Source organism: Crinia signifera, chromosome 6 (assembly GCF_055691185.1).
Source record: "Crinia signifera chromosome 6, ASM5569118v1, whole genome shotgun sequence".
NCBI classification, from domain to species: Eukaryota; Metazoa; Chordata; class Amphibia; order Anura; family Myobatrachidae; genus Crinia; species Crinia signifera.
The window spans coordinates 201,124,159-201,143,904 of record NC_139222.1 but is presented as its reverse complement, the minus strand read 5'-3'; the positions used below and the strand labels follow the sequence as shown (position 1 = coordinate 201,143,904).

Here is a 19,746-nt window from a genome sequence, read left to right as displayed (position 1 = left end):
CCATTTTTTTAACCTTCATAAGGAACAAATCTAGTCAACCATTTAAATGTTGTTTTTCTGTTGCTTGTCAGGTTTAAAAGTAATTACTTTGTTCATACGATTACTAGCATTGCCATTGCTCTGAAGTGTATCCTAAATGAGCTGTAACTTTTTCCCTAATGTTTCAGCGCTGTACGGATCACTTCTAGACTCTAGAAGAAAAATGGAGTGCTCAGTGTAATCTCGCTCGCAAAGTAAACCCTGGAATAGCTTTTATGTTGTGAGAACGTTAAATGACTTGTGAAATATTTTTTTGTATTTTACATTCCCTGTCATGTCTCCATTGAGTGACTCCTATGCTCAGAATTTTTCAAAAGAAGAACAGTTTTTGATGCTGAACATTTGAATGCATGGTTTATTTATTTATTTATTAACAGTTTCTTATATAGCGCACACATATTCCGCAGCGCTTTACAGAGAATATTTCAGCATTCAAATCAGTCCCTGCCCCAGTGGAGCTGACAATCTATATTCCCTACCAAATGTACACGCACACACACATTCTAGGGTTCATTTTGTTAGGAGCCATGTTGATTTTGATTACCAGTTTTAATGGGGTAGGATTATATAATTCTTATAACATGTTGCATGATGCATCACATATAAACAAGGCAGCCAATTACAAACTTTGTTCTATTTCAGAATAATCCATTCTATAATATGCATGTTTCTTTTCTTCACACTCTGCTGTGCCCAACATGAACATAATAACGTAAAAGATAAAAAAAAAAATACAGCACTGCTTGTACTGGAGAGAGCCTTAGGATTTTACTATGGAGGTTGTTCCACAATGTTAGTAGTCTATCTATCTCCAAGGCTTAGCAGATACAGTGGGAGAGGGATAAAATACCGAGCAACCAGTTCCTAAGGAAAATTTACTAAGATGGGAGATGTTATTTTGCCCATAGCAACCAATCAGATTTTATTTACTATCTTCTATCTAGAGAGTGCAAAATCAATAAATAAGAAGTAGAATCTGATTGGTTGTTCTTCAATTGAATGCCAGTCTTAGTAAATGTACTCCATCACTGTCATTTTTTAAACACAGACTGTTAAATGGCAATTAGGGGCTAATTAAGCATGACGTTTCTCCTTTACAATGCCAACCAGTATCATACCACTGCCCAAGCAAAGATTTTGTGGTAATCATACATACCAAAATAACGAGTGCCGATAGAAGCTCTTTCTTAATAAAGAGCCTACTAAGAGAAAACAGAATGTATATATCTGCCCTTTGAGCAGAGCCGGCCCTAGGCATAGGCATACTAGGCATTTGCCTAGGGCGGCAGCCTATGCCTGGGGCAGCACTGCGGTAGCTTTACCAGGCATTGTGATTACAGTTTGCTGCCCGCTGCCCTGGCACAGGCTCACATTCTTGACTTCCGCCCAGCTAGGCAGCCACGGCGCACCCCCACATGACTGGTGCGGCTCAGTGCTCATGCCGGCGCATCCCATGCTGTCACTGAGACACTGTTCCGACTCCGCCAGCCACTGCGGCACATGCTGGGAGAAGGAGAAGGCGGGACAGCAGTCAGTCGGGCGGGCGCCATCTCATGATTATCACACAGCCCAGGAGAGGACCCACTGCGTTGTTTGTAATTTGGCCCGGGGAGATCCATCACCTGTTCCAAGGTTGAGCAGCCAGCCATCGTCACCGTGAAACTAGTGATGGTACTTGTGGCGTATCACGGCTCCCACGACCTTGATCGTATGCTAAAAAATTGCATCGCATCGCATACAATAAAATCGCATGCGATGCGATCGCACCCGATTTTGCACTGAAATGCATTGAAATGTGTAGTAAACTTGTGAAATGCCCCCAAATGCCATTTTTCATAGTGTACCACCCCCACTATTAACGTCAACCCGAAGCGTGGCGAGCGCAGCGAGCCCGCAAGGGGCGGCGGTACGCGTCCTACGACCTTTTCATACCCCCACTTTCCACGTCGGCGTGGAGTTGAGAATAGAAAGTGTGGCAAACGCAGCGAGGGGACGCGGATACCTTCACAGCTATACGCGTCCCTTCGCGGGCTTCACAGGTATCCGCATCCCCTCGTGGGGCTCGCTGCGCTCGCCACACTTTCTATTCTCAACTCCACGCCGACGTGGATAGTGGGGGTATGAAAAGGTCGTAGGACGCGTACCGCTGCGCTCGCCACGCTTCGGGTTGACATTGATAGTGGGGGTGGTACATTATGAAAAATGGCATTTGGGGGCATTTCATTTAGTAAGTTTACTACACATTTTTAATTATTTTTGTACTATGTCACTCTGCACTTTATAAGCCTAATACATATTTTTTTTAAAGCAAATCTGATGTTGCTGGTCTCCAGCTCTTCACATATTACATTGTACATATCTGGACCGGGCACTCAGTAGTTGAAAGGAGCTAGTGGGTGTGGTTTATCTCCACATTCCTATATACATATGTGCACATTTAGAAATTAAGAAAAAAATGAGGAGAAATAACAAGCAAAATTGCTAATATCAATCCATAAAGGGTTAAAACTACATCAAGGACAGAGGGGGGCAGCACACCCTTTTACACATGAATAAAAATATATTTATTATGCACAATGATCCATATATATATATATATATATATATATATATATATATATATATATATATGAATGAGAGAGAGAGAGAGAGAGAGAACAAGAGGGTCTGGCTCTCCCTGCTTACAGAAGCATGTATATCACAAAGTCCAAATGACAATGAAGTTTGTATTTAATAGGTCGCTCCTGGAAGGAGTGATCGTCATGTGACACATCCAGTGCACTTTACGAATCCCTGCTTCTGAGTCATCGGCCATGTGTGGTCTTCCCTGTGGGTTGTGTCTGCTGGGTGCATCAAAAGTTTTATTATGTGTACCTTTTGTGTATATTGATCAATGGTTGTTGATGTAAATATATAATGTTTTGTGAACAAACACGCCCCTGTTCTATGATTGGTTCAGCTGGTTTTGATGGTTAGCACCATCAGATGATTTCGCCTCCGCGCGCAAGGCTGTGAATGGATGTTTATGCTAAAGTTCCATACAAATCGGCAGGTGGGGGGGAATTTGCCAATAAAAATCTTGCCTGGGGCATCAAATTGAATAAGGCCGGCTCTGCCTTTGAGGAAGGTACAAATATACCAAAAACGGCCCGTCAGGGCACACTTTGGTTTTCCATGTAGCTGTCTTCAGCCGAATTTGAATTACCAATAAGTATGGATCATTGTGCATAATAAATATATTTTTATTTATGTGTAAAAGGGTGTGCTGCCCCCTCTGTCCTTGATGTAGTTTTAACCCTTTATGGATTGATATTAGCAATTTTGCTTGTTATTTCTCCTCATTTTTTCTTAATTTCTAAATGTGCACATCCTTCAGTTTAGTGATAAATTGTCATCAGGTATATATATATATAATATATATATATATATATATATATATATATATATATATACAGGGCCGGTGCAAGGCACCGGAGCGCCCCAGGCGAGTCGGGGTGGGGGCGCCCCGGTGCCGGGGGGGGGTGTACCTGTCCTGCGGCTGTGTATATAAAGCTTGCGGCAGCGGCAGCGGGGGGTCCCTGCAGTCAATAAATAACGAGCGCTATCCGCCTGGCTACGCGGAAGCGCTTCTGTTTTGAAAACACTGGCCGCACGGCGCACGCTGATTGGCTGAATCTCAGCCAATCAGTGTGCGGCCAGTGTTTCCACAACAGAAGCGCTTCTGCGTAGCCCGGCGGATAGCGCTCGTTATTTCTTGACTGCAGGGACCCCCCGCTACCGCCGCCGCAAGCTTTATATACACAGCCGCAGGACAGGTACCCCCGGGGCACGGGGGGGGGGGGGCGAAATGCCGCCCTCCAGTGGCCGGCGCCCTAGGCAAATGCCTAGATTTGCCTAGTGGTGGCGCCGGCCCTGTATATATATATATATATATATATATATATATATATATATATATATATATATATATATATATATAGCAAAAATATATAGAAGTGCGCTCTATACAATGTTCACCACATTATAATTAATAAAATAATAGATACAAATGTAAATACACAAAACAAAAAGGATTTATTCCATTTTACAGCAGATTAAAATATTCACTTTACACAAAAATTAAGCCATACAGGTGTTGGATCTAAATTCTGTGTAAAGTGAATATTTTAATCTGCTGTAAAATGGAATAAATCCTTTTTGTTTTATGTGTTGACATTTTTATCTATTTTATTAATTATAATGTGGTGAACATTGTATAGAGCGCACTTCTATACCTTTTTGCTTTCTATCTACTCCCTTGTTCCTCAATTAACAGCGAGGTTCTTGGAAGTGCTGCCATATCCAGCGCAACAAAAGGGTCACACTCTTAAGTATATATATATATATATATATATATATATATATATATATATATATATATATATATATATATATATATATACCTACAAAAGCCTATGGTATTATCTTGTATCAATTCCACAATGTTAAGTCTTGTAGTTAGATTTCAATAGCCCTTTCTATTGAGAACTTGTATTTCTCATGCACATAGGCGTCTTTATGTAGGTTGTGCGCTGAGCCGCTGATACGGTACTTAGATAAAACTGAAGATTCATTAGTCAATGTCACTATAATGTGTGCTTTTTACAAGGGCATTGTAAATTCTGAATGTTTTAAACTCTCCACATTCCGTTTAAAAATAAAAGCTTAGGTTACCATGCAATTTTCAGTGGAAGTATGATACCCAAATGCCGTCAGTGGTACATAAAAGAAACTATACTTTCCACTCTCAAGATAAATATGTAAGCTATATTCATATTATTCTGACAAAGGGTATTAATAACCATTGCATTTGAAAAAAGAATGTCATACTAATTACTGAAATAAATAGCTGGAAAGGTTTCTACAATGTGAAATGTATATTCTCTATGTGACTATGTGCTGGCAAGAAGCCAATTCTGCTGCATTTTAAGTGCTGTATAGCCAGGGGTGGATTGGCTATAGGGTCCTAGGTTGGATGATTTCGGGTGGCAAGCGTACCTCTGGGGCCTTTTTGTTTGCTGATATGTGGCCCCACATTACCGCCCACTACACTCAATACACTGCAGTGTCCACATTTATTCTGTTATTCCATCTCTGCAGTACAAGGGGTGCCGGATGACCTCCCGACAGTCGGGATACGGACAGTCAGTATACCGGCATCGGAGTCCCAACTTACAGGGACCATGCTCCCTAGTGGTGGTCCACGACTTCCATAGAGGGAGAAAAGAACCTGGTAGGCCGCCATACAACACCGCAGTGCCACTGTTAGTTCCCAATCCACCCCTGTGTATAGCACATATATATATATATATATATATATATATATATCAATCTGCATAATTTAAAGTGCCTCTATTATCTCACATTGATTTATTATAAATATAATATAGTATTATTATATTTTTATGGAATGTTATTGTACAGTTTAAAGGCATACTGCATTTCACAGCACACTAGGACTTGGGAATCCTGAACCAATGTAACCCAAGTTGAGACTAGTATTAAAGAGTTACAGAGTGTAATGGACTGCCCAGTCTTCACCAAGAATGGCCAACCCTACTGAGAAAAGAGAGCATCAGGGCAATGAACCCCACCCAGGAAGCAGCCAATATCCGTCCATGGTCCACCACATTGGGACACTGCACTTAGCTTTAGATACATATTCTAACTCACTTTTATATAGACTATTACTGTGTATTTGAGAATTTGTAATTCTCTTTAGGTAAATATGGTTTGTCAAAGTTGCAAGTACTTTATTGCTCACTGTCCTAGATATGAGTCTCTGATGTTCCATCCAACTTTAATTTGATTCTTTAACAATAATTACATTATGTTGAAATATGTTTGTACTATTGGGGATAGTAAAAGCAGAGTAATAGTACATTATACACCATCAGATCCAATGTCACTTAACAATCCAGTACTTATACAGTGGTGTGATTTATTGAGCAAGTTATAGCCATACTCACAGTTACATACACTCAATCAGGTAGGTGTAGAACTTGAGATACAGAGCACCAGCTGGTCATGTATTATGTTAGCGTTGTATATACAAGCGGTAGCGGTGTGTTTTTGTAGCAGCAGGACTTTGTACAGATGGAGCGGGAGACATCTTTGGCCGGTGCTCGCCTGATCCCTTGCACTGGCGAGCGCCGGCGATAGAGACTGGGAAGCGAATGTGTCTCACACACACGTGCATCCCAGTTTCCCGTCAGCGGGGGGACGGGAACCCTTTCTATCTCCGCTTCAGGGAGATGGACAGGGGTAGGGAGGGGTGTCCGGCAAGGAGGCGGGGACCTGGGTCGACCGTCGGCGAGGCGGCGGGGACCCGGGGGGAGCCCCGTTATAAGGGGACGTGCGCACATCTCGTGCGCACGCGTCCCCTTACGGTGGCTGGCGGGGACGGCGGATGGCAAATCTTCCGCCATCCCCTGCAAAGATGGGACACGCTACATCTGTATATTGCAGGGTATCCAGGAGTTAAGGGGAAGATGCTATGTGGCACTCTAACACAGTGCTGCTCATGCGCAGTAGACTAAGCGATGACCATTTTGTTACAGGGAAAGAACAGCGCACTCCATATTACAACACGTTACACACTATAAAATGTAGTTGTCAGGGTATTGAAGAAAAAGACGCAAGTCTGGCAAAGTCAATGTTGTTTTATTTTAAGCCACCGCTATATTGTGTGTTCAGTAGAACAGTGGTATTCAAACTTCTGCTGTGACATCCACATGACACATTTTTCAAGCTATAAAAATAAATGTAAATTAACTTTATTGTACCCAAAACACACACTCCCAGTGGTTCTTTACATAACAAACTCCTGTCCATTCATCTCTCATTCTCATTAACCATTGTAGTTTACTTACTGTACCTTAGGACTCCTTTCACCTTCATTAAGCGTTACACAGTCAGATGCATGCACGCGTCATTCATACCCACTTATCTAAAAATAAAGACTCGGACAACTGCATTTGGCATGAAAGGGGTCGGCTTTTTATTTATTTGAAGAGGAAGGCCTATTTATAACTAACTCTTAATAAAAGGTCCCTTCCTCTAAACTAAGGTGGCGGTGAGAAGAATGGTTAAAATATGGACAAAAATTTATGCAAAAGATTATATAATTCAAATAAGAAAAAGGGGGGCCAACTGCCCTGATGGCCAAGGATTGACCATCTGCCACTATCCTTGGCCACCCTAAAATTAAGGATCGGCCTTCTGCCACTATCCTTTTCAAACGAGAAAATAACACCAACATTAAATTCAATCTACTAATGGGCCAACTGCCCCACAATGGTCAGGGATCGACCATCTGCCACTATCCCTGACCATGACCCAATCGGTAATGGCAGAGCTGATTACTCCACCCCAATAATTGGGCCAACTACCCGTCAATGGTCAGGGATCGACCATCTGCCACTATCCCTGACCACGGCACAAATGGCAAAGCTGATTACTCTGCCGCCTACGGGAATAATAATTGGGCCAACTGCCCTATTCATATAATTACGACAGTCAATCATAAAGTGGTGCGTGGACCCACCTGGACCGGTGATGCCCACCTTCGTGAGCTGATATACATGCCTAGCCACTTATATGACTAAACTGTCCTTCAACCAATATTTTAAATATAAGCAAAACATATAACCATTCTGAACCGGCCACCAATAAAGCCGACACAATGATTCCAATGTAAAAAACCCAACCACTTAGGGCGGGAGGGTGGGCAACGAATCTGACTGAAAAGAGATGGAACCTTCTAGATCATAGGCATATATCAGATGTAGAGCCACTCCCCTGATATTCCATCAACCAATCAAATCAGTACTCCCTTCACACAACGTTCCTCCCCTTAAAAGCTCAACCCCCACATGCCAGTGTATATGATTCCTTGTTACATGCCCATGCTGGTAAGCTTATGTTGCTTCAGATAAACTAGTTATCCTCTGCAATCTTTCCTTTAAGTCTCTTGTCCAAAAGAGTGTGTGGTGGCCTCTCTGCGGCACACTTCATGGTGCTGAATCATCTGCAGAGCTGAGGCTGCCTTCTCCCGGCTTCTCAATGATGCTACAGGAAACCTTGCAATGGCTGGGACTTTATTCAGAAAAGCCTGCACTTGTCACCTCACTTATCATTGTGTGTGTGCATCAGGGACCAACTTACAACTCACTAAGGTATCTGAGTTGTTGCAGTTGAACCTTGATGTATAAACGAGGAGCGATATTGCCATTATAATATAAGCCATGGTTAATTCGAAAATGCACGTAAAGTGCAGTAATTAATCAATAAATCTGAGTTAAAATGACACAAGTTATTATTGACAACTGTATTTTTTATTGCATGCACCTTTGACAAAAGACATATATACTGTATACACATACAGATGTAGCTGCTCTCACCCAATCAGTGACTATTCTCACCTGCAACTGCATGTACATGTTTGCATAGATTTCACTACATGCGATCGCATAGATTGTACCACATGCAAATAGTCGCAAACGGGCATAGCTAGTTGGAAAGCTGCGACCGGCTACATCTGTATACACTTATATGCAGAGACATTTCAGCAGAAATAGACAAGAGCATGTTGTTGCATTAATCAGACGCTTTATTTTCTATTTTTATATTGCAGTTCACTTTTGCTGCTACAGAGAGAAGTTCATCAATCTGTATTGTCACCTGTCTGCCATAGTAGAGCTGGACTCCTTAATTTCCCAGCAGGCTTTGCGAGAAGCAATTACAGATGACGAAGTTGGAGCTGCAAAGCAGAGACACCAGCAAGTCTTAGATTATATACAGGTACACAGGATAATCCTCAATGTAAATAGATGTTTTCCTGTCAAGTGGGTTTTTTTTTTTGTTGTTTCTTATCAGTTCAGCTTGATCACCTAGCTGTGACGTCAGGCATGACATGTTGGTCCAAAGATTTGTAAGTGTGTATGCACTAATCAATTATCAAATAGGTTGATGGATCTGGCGGATGTCTGATCTGTCATCCTAGTGTGCACCCAGCATTATATATGTACAATAAAGTCTATTATGAATTTGGATTTTACAGTCAGTAGTACCAGTTAAAGACTATACATTTATGCCAGGATACCCCACCCTGCTATGCCCGATAATTATAATTAAAATGCAATAAGAGGATAAGTATCGTCTGGATAGGGGTGGTATAATAGGGGGAGGGCACATGTACAGGATTTGGCAATGCAGTAGACTGGGACTTAACATTTCAGAGCGTGGTAAAATCAGCAAGAAAGCAGCCCCTATACTGTAGGTTTCTTTGGGAGGGTGCTTTTGGGCGGGGTTACCCGTAGATATGTTCTGGGGATACTTAATATTTGCACATATTTCCTTGACACACTTGTTTTCAGGGCGTAACTGTCAATTATTCATTTAGAATTTGGCCGCTTAGAGTTACAAGTAAAGAAAAAGAGCAGGAAATTTTCACCGTGGCAAAATCGGGATCCAGGTAGCATATCGGCCATCAGGATGCCAACAGTTAGAACACCAATGCCAGAATCCCGACACTGATCAGATGCCAACGCCAGAATCCTGACTGTAGGCATTCCAATCATAAATATTCTGGGGAGAGTTAGATTTAGGCTGCAGGAGGGTTAGGGTTTGGCACTAAGAAGGCAGGGATAGGGTTAGACACTAAGGGGGTACAATTAAGATTAGGCAGGGGGGCAGTATGGGTTAGGCACTAAGGGGGGTTAGGATGCTGGTAAGGAGGGTTAGGTGTAGGGTGAGGGTTAGCATACTTGCCTAAAAGGTGTTCGGATCTTGACCATTAGGATGTCTTCTGCTCCCAAGCACTGGGATCCCGATACAATCGAGGCAAAACCATTTTGCACTGCAGTGAGTTGGGAGTAAGGTTGTGGCTATGCATCAAAATGCCCAAATTAGAGGGTGCTGTATTCCTACTGTAGCTAAAATATAAATATTGAGAGTAAAATTAAAGCCATCCAGTATTTGTGTGCTACACTACACACATAAGTAGCCTATATGTTCCCTGCATGGATGAACAAAGTGCATTTGTGCCACATCCATCGCAACATGATTAGTCCAGGATTGCTCCTATTACTAAATGAGGCTCAATGCATAATTCTTAACATTTGGGAGTATGAAAGGTGTTGGGATACTGACCATCGGGATGCTGCTATCGGTCTTCTGATCACTGGCATCCCAAACACCTGCATCCTGACGCCATCCCACCAAATCGTTTTGCCCTGCAGTGCTTTGAACATCTGAGCAAACCTATGGTTCTCAACATTTGGGAGTTTGATAACAGGATTGATAAGTGACAACGGTACTAAGGTTGTGGCCACAAAACAAGGCCTTGCATTAGCAATTAGGACATTTGGGATGTACAGTATGCCAATGGTTGTTATATATATATTAAATAGCATTGGTAGACTTAATGCAAACACAGGAAATAAATATTTTAGTCAATTTAATTGATTTAGAATGCCAAACCCTTGCAATTCCTCAAATGTTCACTCACTTTGTTAATAAATCCTCTCAGTGTCCGCAATCACTAATCAATCACTGTGCATGCAGTACAAGGGAAATCACACAGCCGCTGTACACAGAGTGACATTTGGTCCAGTGAATCAGGCCCAGAGCCACTAAATATGACCTACAGTAGAATGACTGTAGTTGATGCTTGCCATGTACTAGAGTCTTGGGCAATGTGCACCATACTACTCAGAGCAGGGGTAGCCAAATCCAGTCCTCAAGAGCTACCATCACTTAACGTTTTCCAGGTCTCCTCACAAAATCACAAATGAAGTAATTAGCTCCACCTGTGGATCATTTATAATGTAGCAGTGAGTAATGAATACACCTGTGCCCCAGCTACGTGATATAGAAAACGTGAACTGTTGGTAGCTCTCGAGGACTGGAGTTGACTACCACTGACTTAGAGCCAAGTCATCTACATTGGCTTAGTACAGCACAAACACCCAACATGATCCGCCATTGTGGACATTTACATGGCAACTACTGTACATATATAAAAGCCTATGATATTAGATATTTGTCAAAACAATGTATAATGTATATGTAATTGTTATAATAACATGCTGGTATATACCGAAACTCCTACAGACATAGATATTAAACTAACATTAGAGCCACAGAATAACGAATTTACATCTGTCCATCTCAAAATGTCTTACTTTTAATGAGTAGATTTATTTACCAGCCTTAAGATGCACTTATTATTCAGGTGACTAAACTAAACGTCTGCAGTCAACTCAGTTCACACCAGACTGTAACGTAATGTATGGTCACAGGCCAGTTTCATATTTCAAGATTTCTCAGAGACCACCAGTGACTCTGTTACACCTCGACTTTCTGCTGTCACCACCACAGTTGTGGGCAGCCAATACTTTCCCCACTCAGAGCTGCTCATGCAGTCTGAGTGATTTTGATGCTATATGAGTGCAGACACGGGATTACAGTGGGGCTTGCCAGGCTGTGATATACAGGAGTCTTTTCATCAGGCTTGTCTCTTAGGATATATTTACGGCTGCTGAGTAGAGGGAGTACTCTACCATAAAACTATGCCAGCATCTATAATGACAGATTTTGAACAGCGCAACCCTGAGTGCTCCGATTTCACTGGTGACATGCCATCAACTGGCAGCAAATCAATTTGCATATACTTTCCATGAGACATCGCCAGTATCTCCATGTATTATGAATATAGCATTACTGCAATTGATTTCTCTCAAGCAACAAGTCTCCAGACAGCATACCTGTTCTGTGCACAGGTGAATGAGTCTACTTACTGGCCCAATAATTACGACAGTTACTAATGTAGCAAAAACATAAAATAACTGTTTTGACTTTATCGTGTGAGCTAGATTTTTGTAAAACACAAGGTACACAAGTTACCACTTAACTGCATGAAACGCTATGCAAATACATGAATGACGATGGGCCAATAATGTTCTATTCTATTCCATTACCTGAATGACAAGGTCCTAATGTGATTAATCCAAAAACGTTTTGGTTAATTTGTTCTGTAGGTGAGTAAAGTGTTCCTCAATAACAGTATAAGGGAGGTATTCAAATCCTGGGTCACGACTGTCGATCCGGCCTGACAGCCGTGACCCTGGTCCGTTATTTGTTTTGTTCGACCGCAGATGGCCAGGCGCGATTCAATGTCCTGCCTGCCGGTCGTCGAAAAGGGGGCGTATCCGCGTAAACGGCCGCGATCGCGACAATTCATGGCCAAAATCGACAACACGGGGCCGACTACTTTTAAAGTTTGGCCCATTCTGTCGATATATACCTCTTCAATGCTATCGGGAAAGACAGCATTGAATAGGCGGTAGCCGTTACTTCACCTGTACAGCGTCCGGGATTGAATACCTCCGTAAGTGTTCATTCTTTGTAAAACTGTGTGTGGTAATGTTTACATATATATTTATTAATAGCTTATTATGGAATGTGACACTGTGACTACAATCTGTCGCTAACATGTTTTCTGTGAATATGGTGAAACACATTAGTACCTTTATGCACTTTCTCCTGAACTACTGTTCCCTGGCATCACTACCTTATCCATATGTGAGTGTACGCTTTGAGAATGTGTAAGTACATGGCACATTATTTACCACACAGAGATCTAGTGCACATTGGAACTGCAATAAGGTGAATGAGTTCAGATATCTCCTGGCATGTTGCTTACTGTTTGTACACCATCTGGGCTCAGGATTTTTAAAGCCATTCAAACACAGCATTGGTGAGAATTTTTGTAGTGGAACTGCACTAGCTGCAGAGAAACACATCGCCCTAAGCTTTTCAGGAATAGGATATTCCATGTAGACATCATAATGGATCCTATATAACATAATTTTGATGGTAGCAGCAATAATTTATGGACTTATTAGACACATGATAACCCTACACTGGTGGTATATCTATAAGCACACTTCTAGATAGTTGTTGTAATATTAACTTTTTGATACTTGTTTCCTAGCACGGCGCCCATCGGGGTTAATTGCATACCTAAGGTAAGGTACTTAAGGTATGCGATCAACACGATGGACACGATTTTCTGTCAATTACCAGCCTTTATTGCCGGAAAAGAGAAAATTGTGTTGATCGCATCCATCGCATGCCATTATAATGGCATGCAATGCAACCAACGCGATCAACGCGATTTTACATAGGAATCAATGTTAAATTACCTGTCAATGTTAAAATCGTGTTGATCGCGTCCATCGCATGACATTATAATGGCATGCGATGCGATCAACGTATTCAACGCGATTTTACATAGGGTACAATGTTAAATGCCCCCCAGACCCCATTTTTAATTGTATGCCCCCCATTGTTAATGCCACCCCACTATTGACGCCAACCCGAAGCGTGGTGAGCGCTGCGAGCCTGCGAGGGGCAGCAGTACGCATTCTCCAACCTTTTCATAAACCCACTATCCACGTCGGTGTGGAGTTGATTTTATATAGTGTGGCGAGGGCAGCGAGCCACCGAGCCCGAAGCGTGGCGAGCGGACGCGCATTACTTCACAGGTATTACACGTCCCCTCACGGGGCTCGCTGCGCTCGCCACACTATATAAAATCAACTCCACGCCGACGTGGATAGTGGGGGTATGAAAAGGTCTAAGGACGCGTACCGCCGCCCCTCGCGGGCTTGCTGCGCTCGCCACGCTTCAGGTTGGTGTCAATAGTGGGGTGGCGGTAACAATGGGGGACCATTTCACCCATGAGGGGAGCTATGCAATTAAAATTGGGGTTTTGGGGGCTTTTAACATTGGGCTCAATGGTAAAATGGTCTCAGGGACCATTTTACATTAATTCCAATGTAAAAATCGCGTTGATCGCATCGCATGCGATTTGGTTGCATGCGATGCGATTGACACGATTTTATTGGTCCCGATGCTTAAGATAAAAATTGCTGGCCCCGTGCTAGGAAACAAGTACCAACTTTTTAATTTATCAGTAATTACTTGGACTGTTGGGGTCTGTTGCCAATGGGTGAAAACATTAGGTGCCATGGCCTGGTCTGCCACTGCTATGCAGATGATACACAACTGTACCCGTCCTTTGCTCCAGGATCTGAAAAGATAAAAACAACCCTAAATGGCTTTCTAACTGAGCTCCAGTAGTGGGTTAGTGCCTGCTGGCTGCAACTGAATCCTGATAAAATAGGTTATTATGATAGGTCACAGGACAAGATTGCAGCATAGTGAACCAACAGATCTTACGCTTTGGAGTTCGGAAGTACAAAACAATGAACATGTGCAGTCTTGGTGTTGTCCTGGATGGTGGCTTAATACTCAAACATTAGGTATCAGCCACAATCAAATCCTTATTCTTTCATCTGAGGAACATAGCCAGAATCAAACCTCAGAAGATCCGCCTAAACTCATACATGTATTTGCATCATGCCACCTAGGCTACTGCAATGCCCTCTACCTGGGTATTGCTCTGCTTGAAGCTGGTACAAAATGCAGCTGCCAGGCTATTAACCAACCAGCCCCGTTTCAGCCACCTAACACCCATTCTCTACTCTCTTCATTGACTTTGCGGCAAAATCTGCGGTTTTTGCCGTTTTTCACATCTCATTAAATATGCGACTTTTGGAAAAAATGCGATTTCGACCATTTTGGGCGATAAAATCGCAAAAATCCAATTTTCGCATCTCATTTCATTTTCACCCGAAGCTTCTGCGATCCAACCTAAATTATCCCCTTATATCCTTTCTCTACACATTTAGCATCTTCACAACTGCTAGCTAGCAGAACAAAAATATTTATAATGACACTATCCCTTTAAGCACTGACTGAGTTTCATTTATGTATTAAAACTTTGTTGATGCTCTGCAAGAATATGGGTTCTCACCTCCTCACATTGTCACCTGACTGCAGCGCATTGGTACAGAGATCCCTATATTATTTCAGGTTTACGCCCTCCCTGCTGGCCCGCATTCATTCTCAGGTCCAAAATACATTACAAGGAACACACTCAACTGTGTTTTATTGGCACTTTTCAGCACGTCTCGGATGGTTGAAATCACTTGGCCTTTGACTCTGTGCTTCTCAGCCTACCCGAGGCATGGGTAAACAGCTTAATAAAAGGCATCCTGTCATGTCTTATTACTCAACAATAGCATCATTATCCACATTATATACAAAAGTCACCACATGTTAATTAAATAAATTTGTGAGTCTACAAGAGGGAGAACTGTATTTTTATGTATACAGTATGTATGTGTGTGTGTCTATTTTTCTATACATATAGAGGTAGATCATACTATATTATATAGCTACAAAGCATGCAGTAAGCATTGGACGTGTTTAGCATGCAGCTAATTGTACTTTGAATAAAAAATAATATTTTATTATTACTTTAATCTAATAGCACCAACATTAAAAAGTGCTGCACAATGAATGCTTAACTTATTCATACCCTGATTTTAAGTTACACATTTATGAAATTGTAGTCACATTTAGATCAACTAAACCATTACTCCAGAAAATGCTGTTTCCAATCTTTTGTTTTGAATGCCTCTAAACCACATTGGAGGAAATTTACTAATATGTGTATTCTATTTCACATGTGATGTTGCTATGGGCAACCAATCAGAATCTATTCTTATTTATTTAGCACCCTCTAGAACAGGCATTCCCAACCACGGTCCTCAAGGCACACCAACAGTGCAGGTTTTGTAGATATCCAGGCTTGAGCACAGGTGACTTAATTAGTATCTGAGGGATTCTGATTAAACCATCTGGGTGAAATTGAATAGGATGAGAAATTCAAAAAGTGAGAGATTTGGTAAGAAATCTCCAGTTTTTTTAAAGCGGCAATCATTTACACTGCAAAATCAAACTGGTTTTGCGGTGTAAATGATTGCAGCTTAAAAAAAAACTGGAGACTTCTTACCAAATCTCTCACTTTCTAAATCTCTCATCCTATTAAATCTCACCCTCTGTGCTGACGCCTGGATATCACGAAAACCTGCACTGTTGGTGTGCCTTGAGGACCGTGGTTGGGAATGCCTGCTCTAGACGATAGTAGACAGTATCTGATTGGTTGCCCATAGCAACATCACATGTGAAGTAGAATATACATCTTAGTAAATTTCCCCCATTAAGTCCTGTTGGAGAACAGAAAGTTCTGTCTTGTAGCCATGTTACTAAGATAGCATGGCCTTGGTTAGCAATATGCCGCTGTCTCAGTGATCACACTTCCCCACATTTGCTCTTACACTAGGGACAGATATCTCCAGTTGTTGTGTAAGTAGGTATCTGACAATATCATAATGCAGTGGTTCTCAAACTCGATCCTCAGTATATTTTTGTCACAATTCAAAAATACACAGGTGACCGAAAAAACATGGACTGTGTGGGGTCCTACGGACTGAATTTGGGAACCTGTGTCATAATGCATTCACAATCCTTTATAGACTGCTCCTGTACCATAAATGTTGCAAATATAACATGCTATCACCTTAGGAATTGTTCCCCTGGCTCTCATCCGTTCTTTTTACTTAGAACTAGAGATGAGCGTATTCGGGTTGGGGGAATCTGAGCACCCCCGAACACCCCCAATCCAAACGCGCTACAGAGCCTGTTTGAGGTTCTGTAGCGCGAGACTCGGAGCGCGCCTTTCCGGAGCTCGCAAGATCCGAACCCTATATAGGGGCGGGCAGGTGCCTTCTTCACTCAAGCCTTGGAGAGTGAAGAGTGAGCACGTCTGGCTGTCTGCCCGGCCCGTCCACCCACGTGCTCACTCTCCCTCCAGCTGTCTGTGTGCCCTGTGCCTCATAGATAGCTGCATAACCTAAGTTATTATTACACTATTATTAGCTGTAGCAGTGTTTACTACTACAGCTCCTTCTTTCCTGTGCCACATAGTTCTGTGTTCTGTAGTCCAGTGGCACTGACAGTCTGTGCCTGTGCCTCATAGATTATATACCTATCCTTGTTCTGTAGTCCAGTCCAGTGGCACTGACAGTCTGTGCCTCATAGATTATATACCTGTCCTTGTTCTGTAGTCCAGTCCAGTGGCACTGGCAGTCTGTGCCAGTGCCTCATAGATTATATACCTGTCCTTGTTCTGTAGTCCAGTCCAGTGGCACTGGCAGTCTGTGCCTGTGCCTCATAGATTATATACCTGTCCTTGTTCTGTAGTCCAGTCCAGTGGCACTGACAGTCTGTGCCTGTGCCTCATAGATTATATACAGTACCTGTCCTTGGCCCTTATTCTGATCTGTGCGGCCGGAGCCGCATACGTTGCTCCGGCCGCACAAACCAATCCCCGCCTACAAGACGGATCGCCACGGCCGTCCGTACGCGGACGGCTGGCGATCCGCATGAAAAATGGTGGGGCGTACGCCTCCACCATGGTGGGAGCTGCCCCCTGCATTCGATGGTCGTCGACCATCGAAGGCAGGGCCGCACGCTCCACCAGCTCACGCAAGCTGAGACCACACGGACACTTGTCCGTGTGAAAGCTTGTTTGGGGGCGGAGAGCTGACATCCGGCGATGTCAGCTTTCCGCCCCCATCACTGGCGTCATAGCCTCATTACCATGCATACGCCCCGCGTTTGCATGGGAACGCCCATGAAACGCTGGGCGTATACATAGGTAAATGAGGCTATCAAGCCCCTCACGCCCCTATACGCCCCCTTTGCGGCGTATAATTTTTGTGTGCGGCGATTTCGCCTGCACATGCGCAGAGTGACCTCTGCGCATGTGCAGAGTTAAAACATCGGCGGTACGGCCGCACGCGGGCCGTACCGCACAGATTAGAATAAGGGCCCTTGTTCTGTAGTCCAGTCCAGTGGCACTGACAGTCTGTGCCAGTGCCTCATAGATTATATACAGTACCTGTCCTTGTTCTGTAGTCCAGTCCAGTGGCACTGGCAGTCTGTGCCTGTGCCTCATAGATTATATACCTGTCCTTGTTCTGTAGTCCAGTCCAGTGGCACTGACAGTCTGTGCCTGTGCCTCATAGATTATATACCTGTCCTTGTTCTGTAGTCCAGTCCAGTGGCAATGACAGTCTGTGCCTGTGCCTCATAGATATATTGTATACCTGTCCTGTAGTACAGAGGCGTATCTCTGGGAAGCAATGGAGTCATCTGCTGCCAGGCTGCTGCTACCAAGGGGGCACCTCTCCTCCCCTGCAAGTTTGAATCAGTCAATTGAAAGCTATTGATATCGCTTCTGTAGCTGACTCCCCCACCCACAAGAACCCATGACCTGTCTTACTGGTGACAGACACCTTACTGAGTGAGCTATTTGGGGGGCAACAATATATATCTCTTGCCTCTGGGCAACTGGGACGAACTTACGCCTCTGCTGTAGTAGTTAAGTACTAGGTACAGTTCTGTAGTCCAGTCCAGTGGCACGGACAGTCCATTTAGGTAGTACTGCACTGCAGCTGCATAAGTGCATACTGCCGTTAAGTACACTATTGATATATATTACTGATTAAGTCCAATGGCACTGATGTTAAAGTCCAGCGGTACAGCCGACAACTGTACACTGTAAAAAAAAAAAAGAATAAAGATTTATTTTTCAGATTTTTTCTGTCTCTGCCGTGTGGTGTAAGGGGTGTGTGTGTAAGGGTACACGACTCTCCCGTGAAGGCCGCATAATATTTTTCCAATAAAGAGGTTATTATTATAATCAGTGGCGGGCTGGGCCGGGGGCCAGGGTGCCATGTGCCCCCCGGGCCACTCGGTTGCCTAGAGTTTTGGGCCACTTTAAAAATCTAGAAGGGCCCTGGTGGTCCAGTGTGTCCTATCGCTGTGACCCGTCAACTGTACAGCAGCTGTCAGGCACCCGGGAGCGAATTGCCGACAAGCGGCAGTGAGAGAGTGATAAGAAGCGGCCGGGAGCGTTGGGATTCTGCTGAGGGGTGAAGCGGGTCGGGTGCAGCCTGGCTGCTTAAGCAGCACAGTCGGTCATCAATTCCCAGGCTCTGTCTGCGGCGGTTCCTGAATCCTGAGCCCTCCTCCTTTCCAAGAAGCTACATGCGCAGCCTGCCCCTGTCACTCTCCTGATGACCCAGCGTAGTAAGCGCCAGGGCTCAAGTGCCGTCCCTCTCTGTCTCCTCGCCACTGCCTGCTGCAACAGTTGCAGCTCTGCAATGAAGAACTGCAGCAGAGATGCAGAGTCTTTCTGTCAAGAGCTGCACTGGGAGCAGGCACCAAGCCACACGCAGGTACCCACAGATTCCCCCCCCAACACTTAATCCAGCCCGGGGTACCTGTCCTGTCAGCACATAATTCAACGTTAACGACCTAGAAACCGCCTAGAAACATCCCTGTTTATTTTACCAAATGCCATGGAGGAGGATGGCACCACATAACACCCGTCATCTCACTCCCTCTTGCCCCCTAGCAACCCCCCTTCTTCTCCACAGCACCTCTCCTGTCACCTCACCTTCTCTGTTGTCGCCTTTTGTCACACCCCCATCACCTCACCCCTTCGCCCCCCCAGCAATTCACCCTCTAACCCAGTGGTTCTCAACCTTGGTCTTTAGGACCCCCCAACAGTTCACGTTTTCCAGGTCAACCGGCAGGTGCACAGGTGCACTCATTATTCACTGACACATTTTAAAAGATCCACAGGTGGGGCTAATTACTTCACTTGTGATTCTGTGTGGGGGT

At 43.7% G+C, this 19,746-nt stretch overlaps 1 protein-coding gene across 4 annotated transcripts in view; it reads left to right on the top strand.

The window, feature by feature from the left end:
• ANKFN1 (ankyrin repeat and fibronectin type III domain containing 1) overlaps window positions 1-19,746 on the top strand; it is a 402,168-nt gene that overhangs the window by 325,344 nt on the left and 57,078 nt on the right. For all 4 annotated transcript variants that reach the window (XM_083148639.1, XM_083148638.1, XM_083148637.1 and 1 more), the window contains exon 17: window positions 8,714-8,880. In XM_083148639.1, coding sequence (XP_083004765.1) covers window positions 8,714-8,880 — 167 coding nt within the window. The remainder of the gene's footprint in view (window positions 1-8,713; window positions 8,881-19,746) is intronic.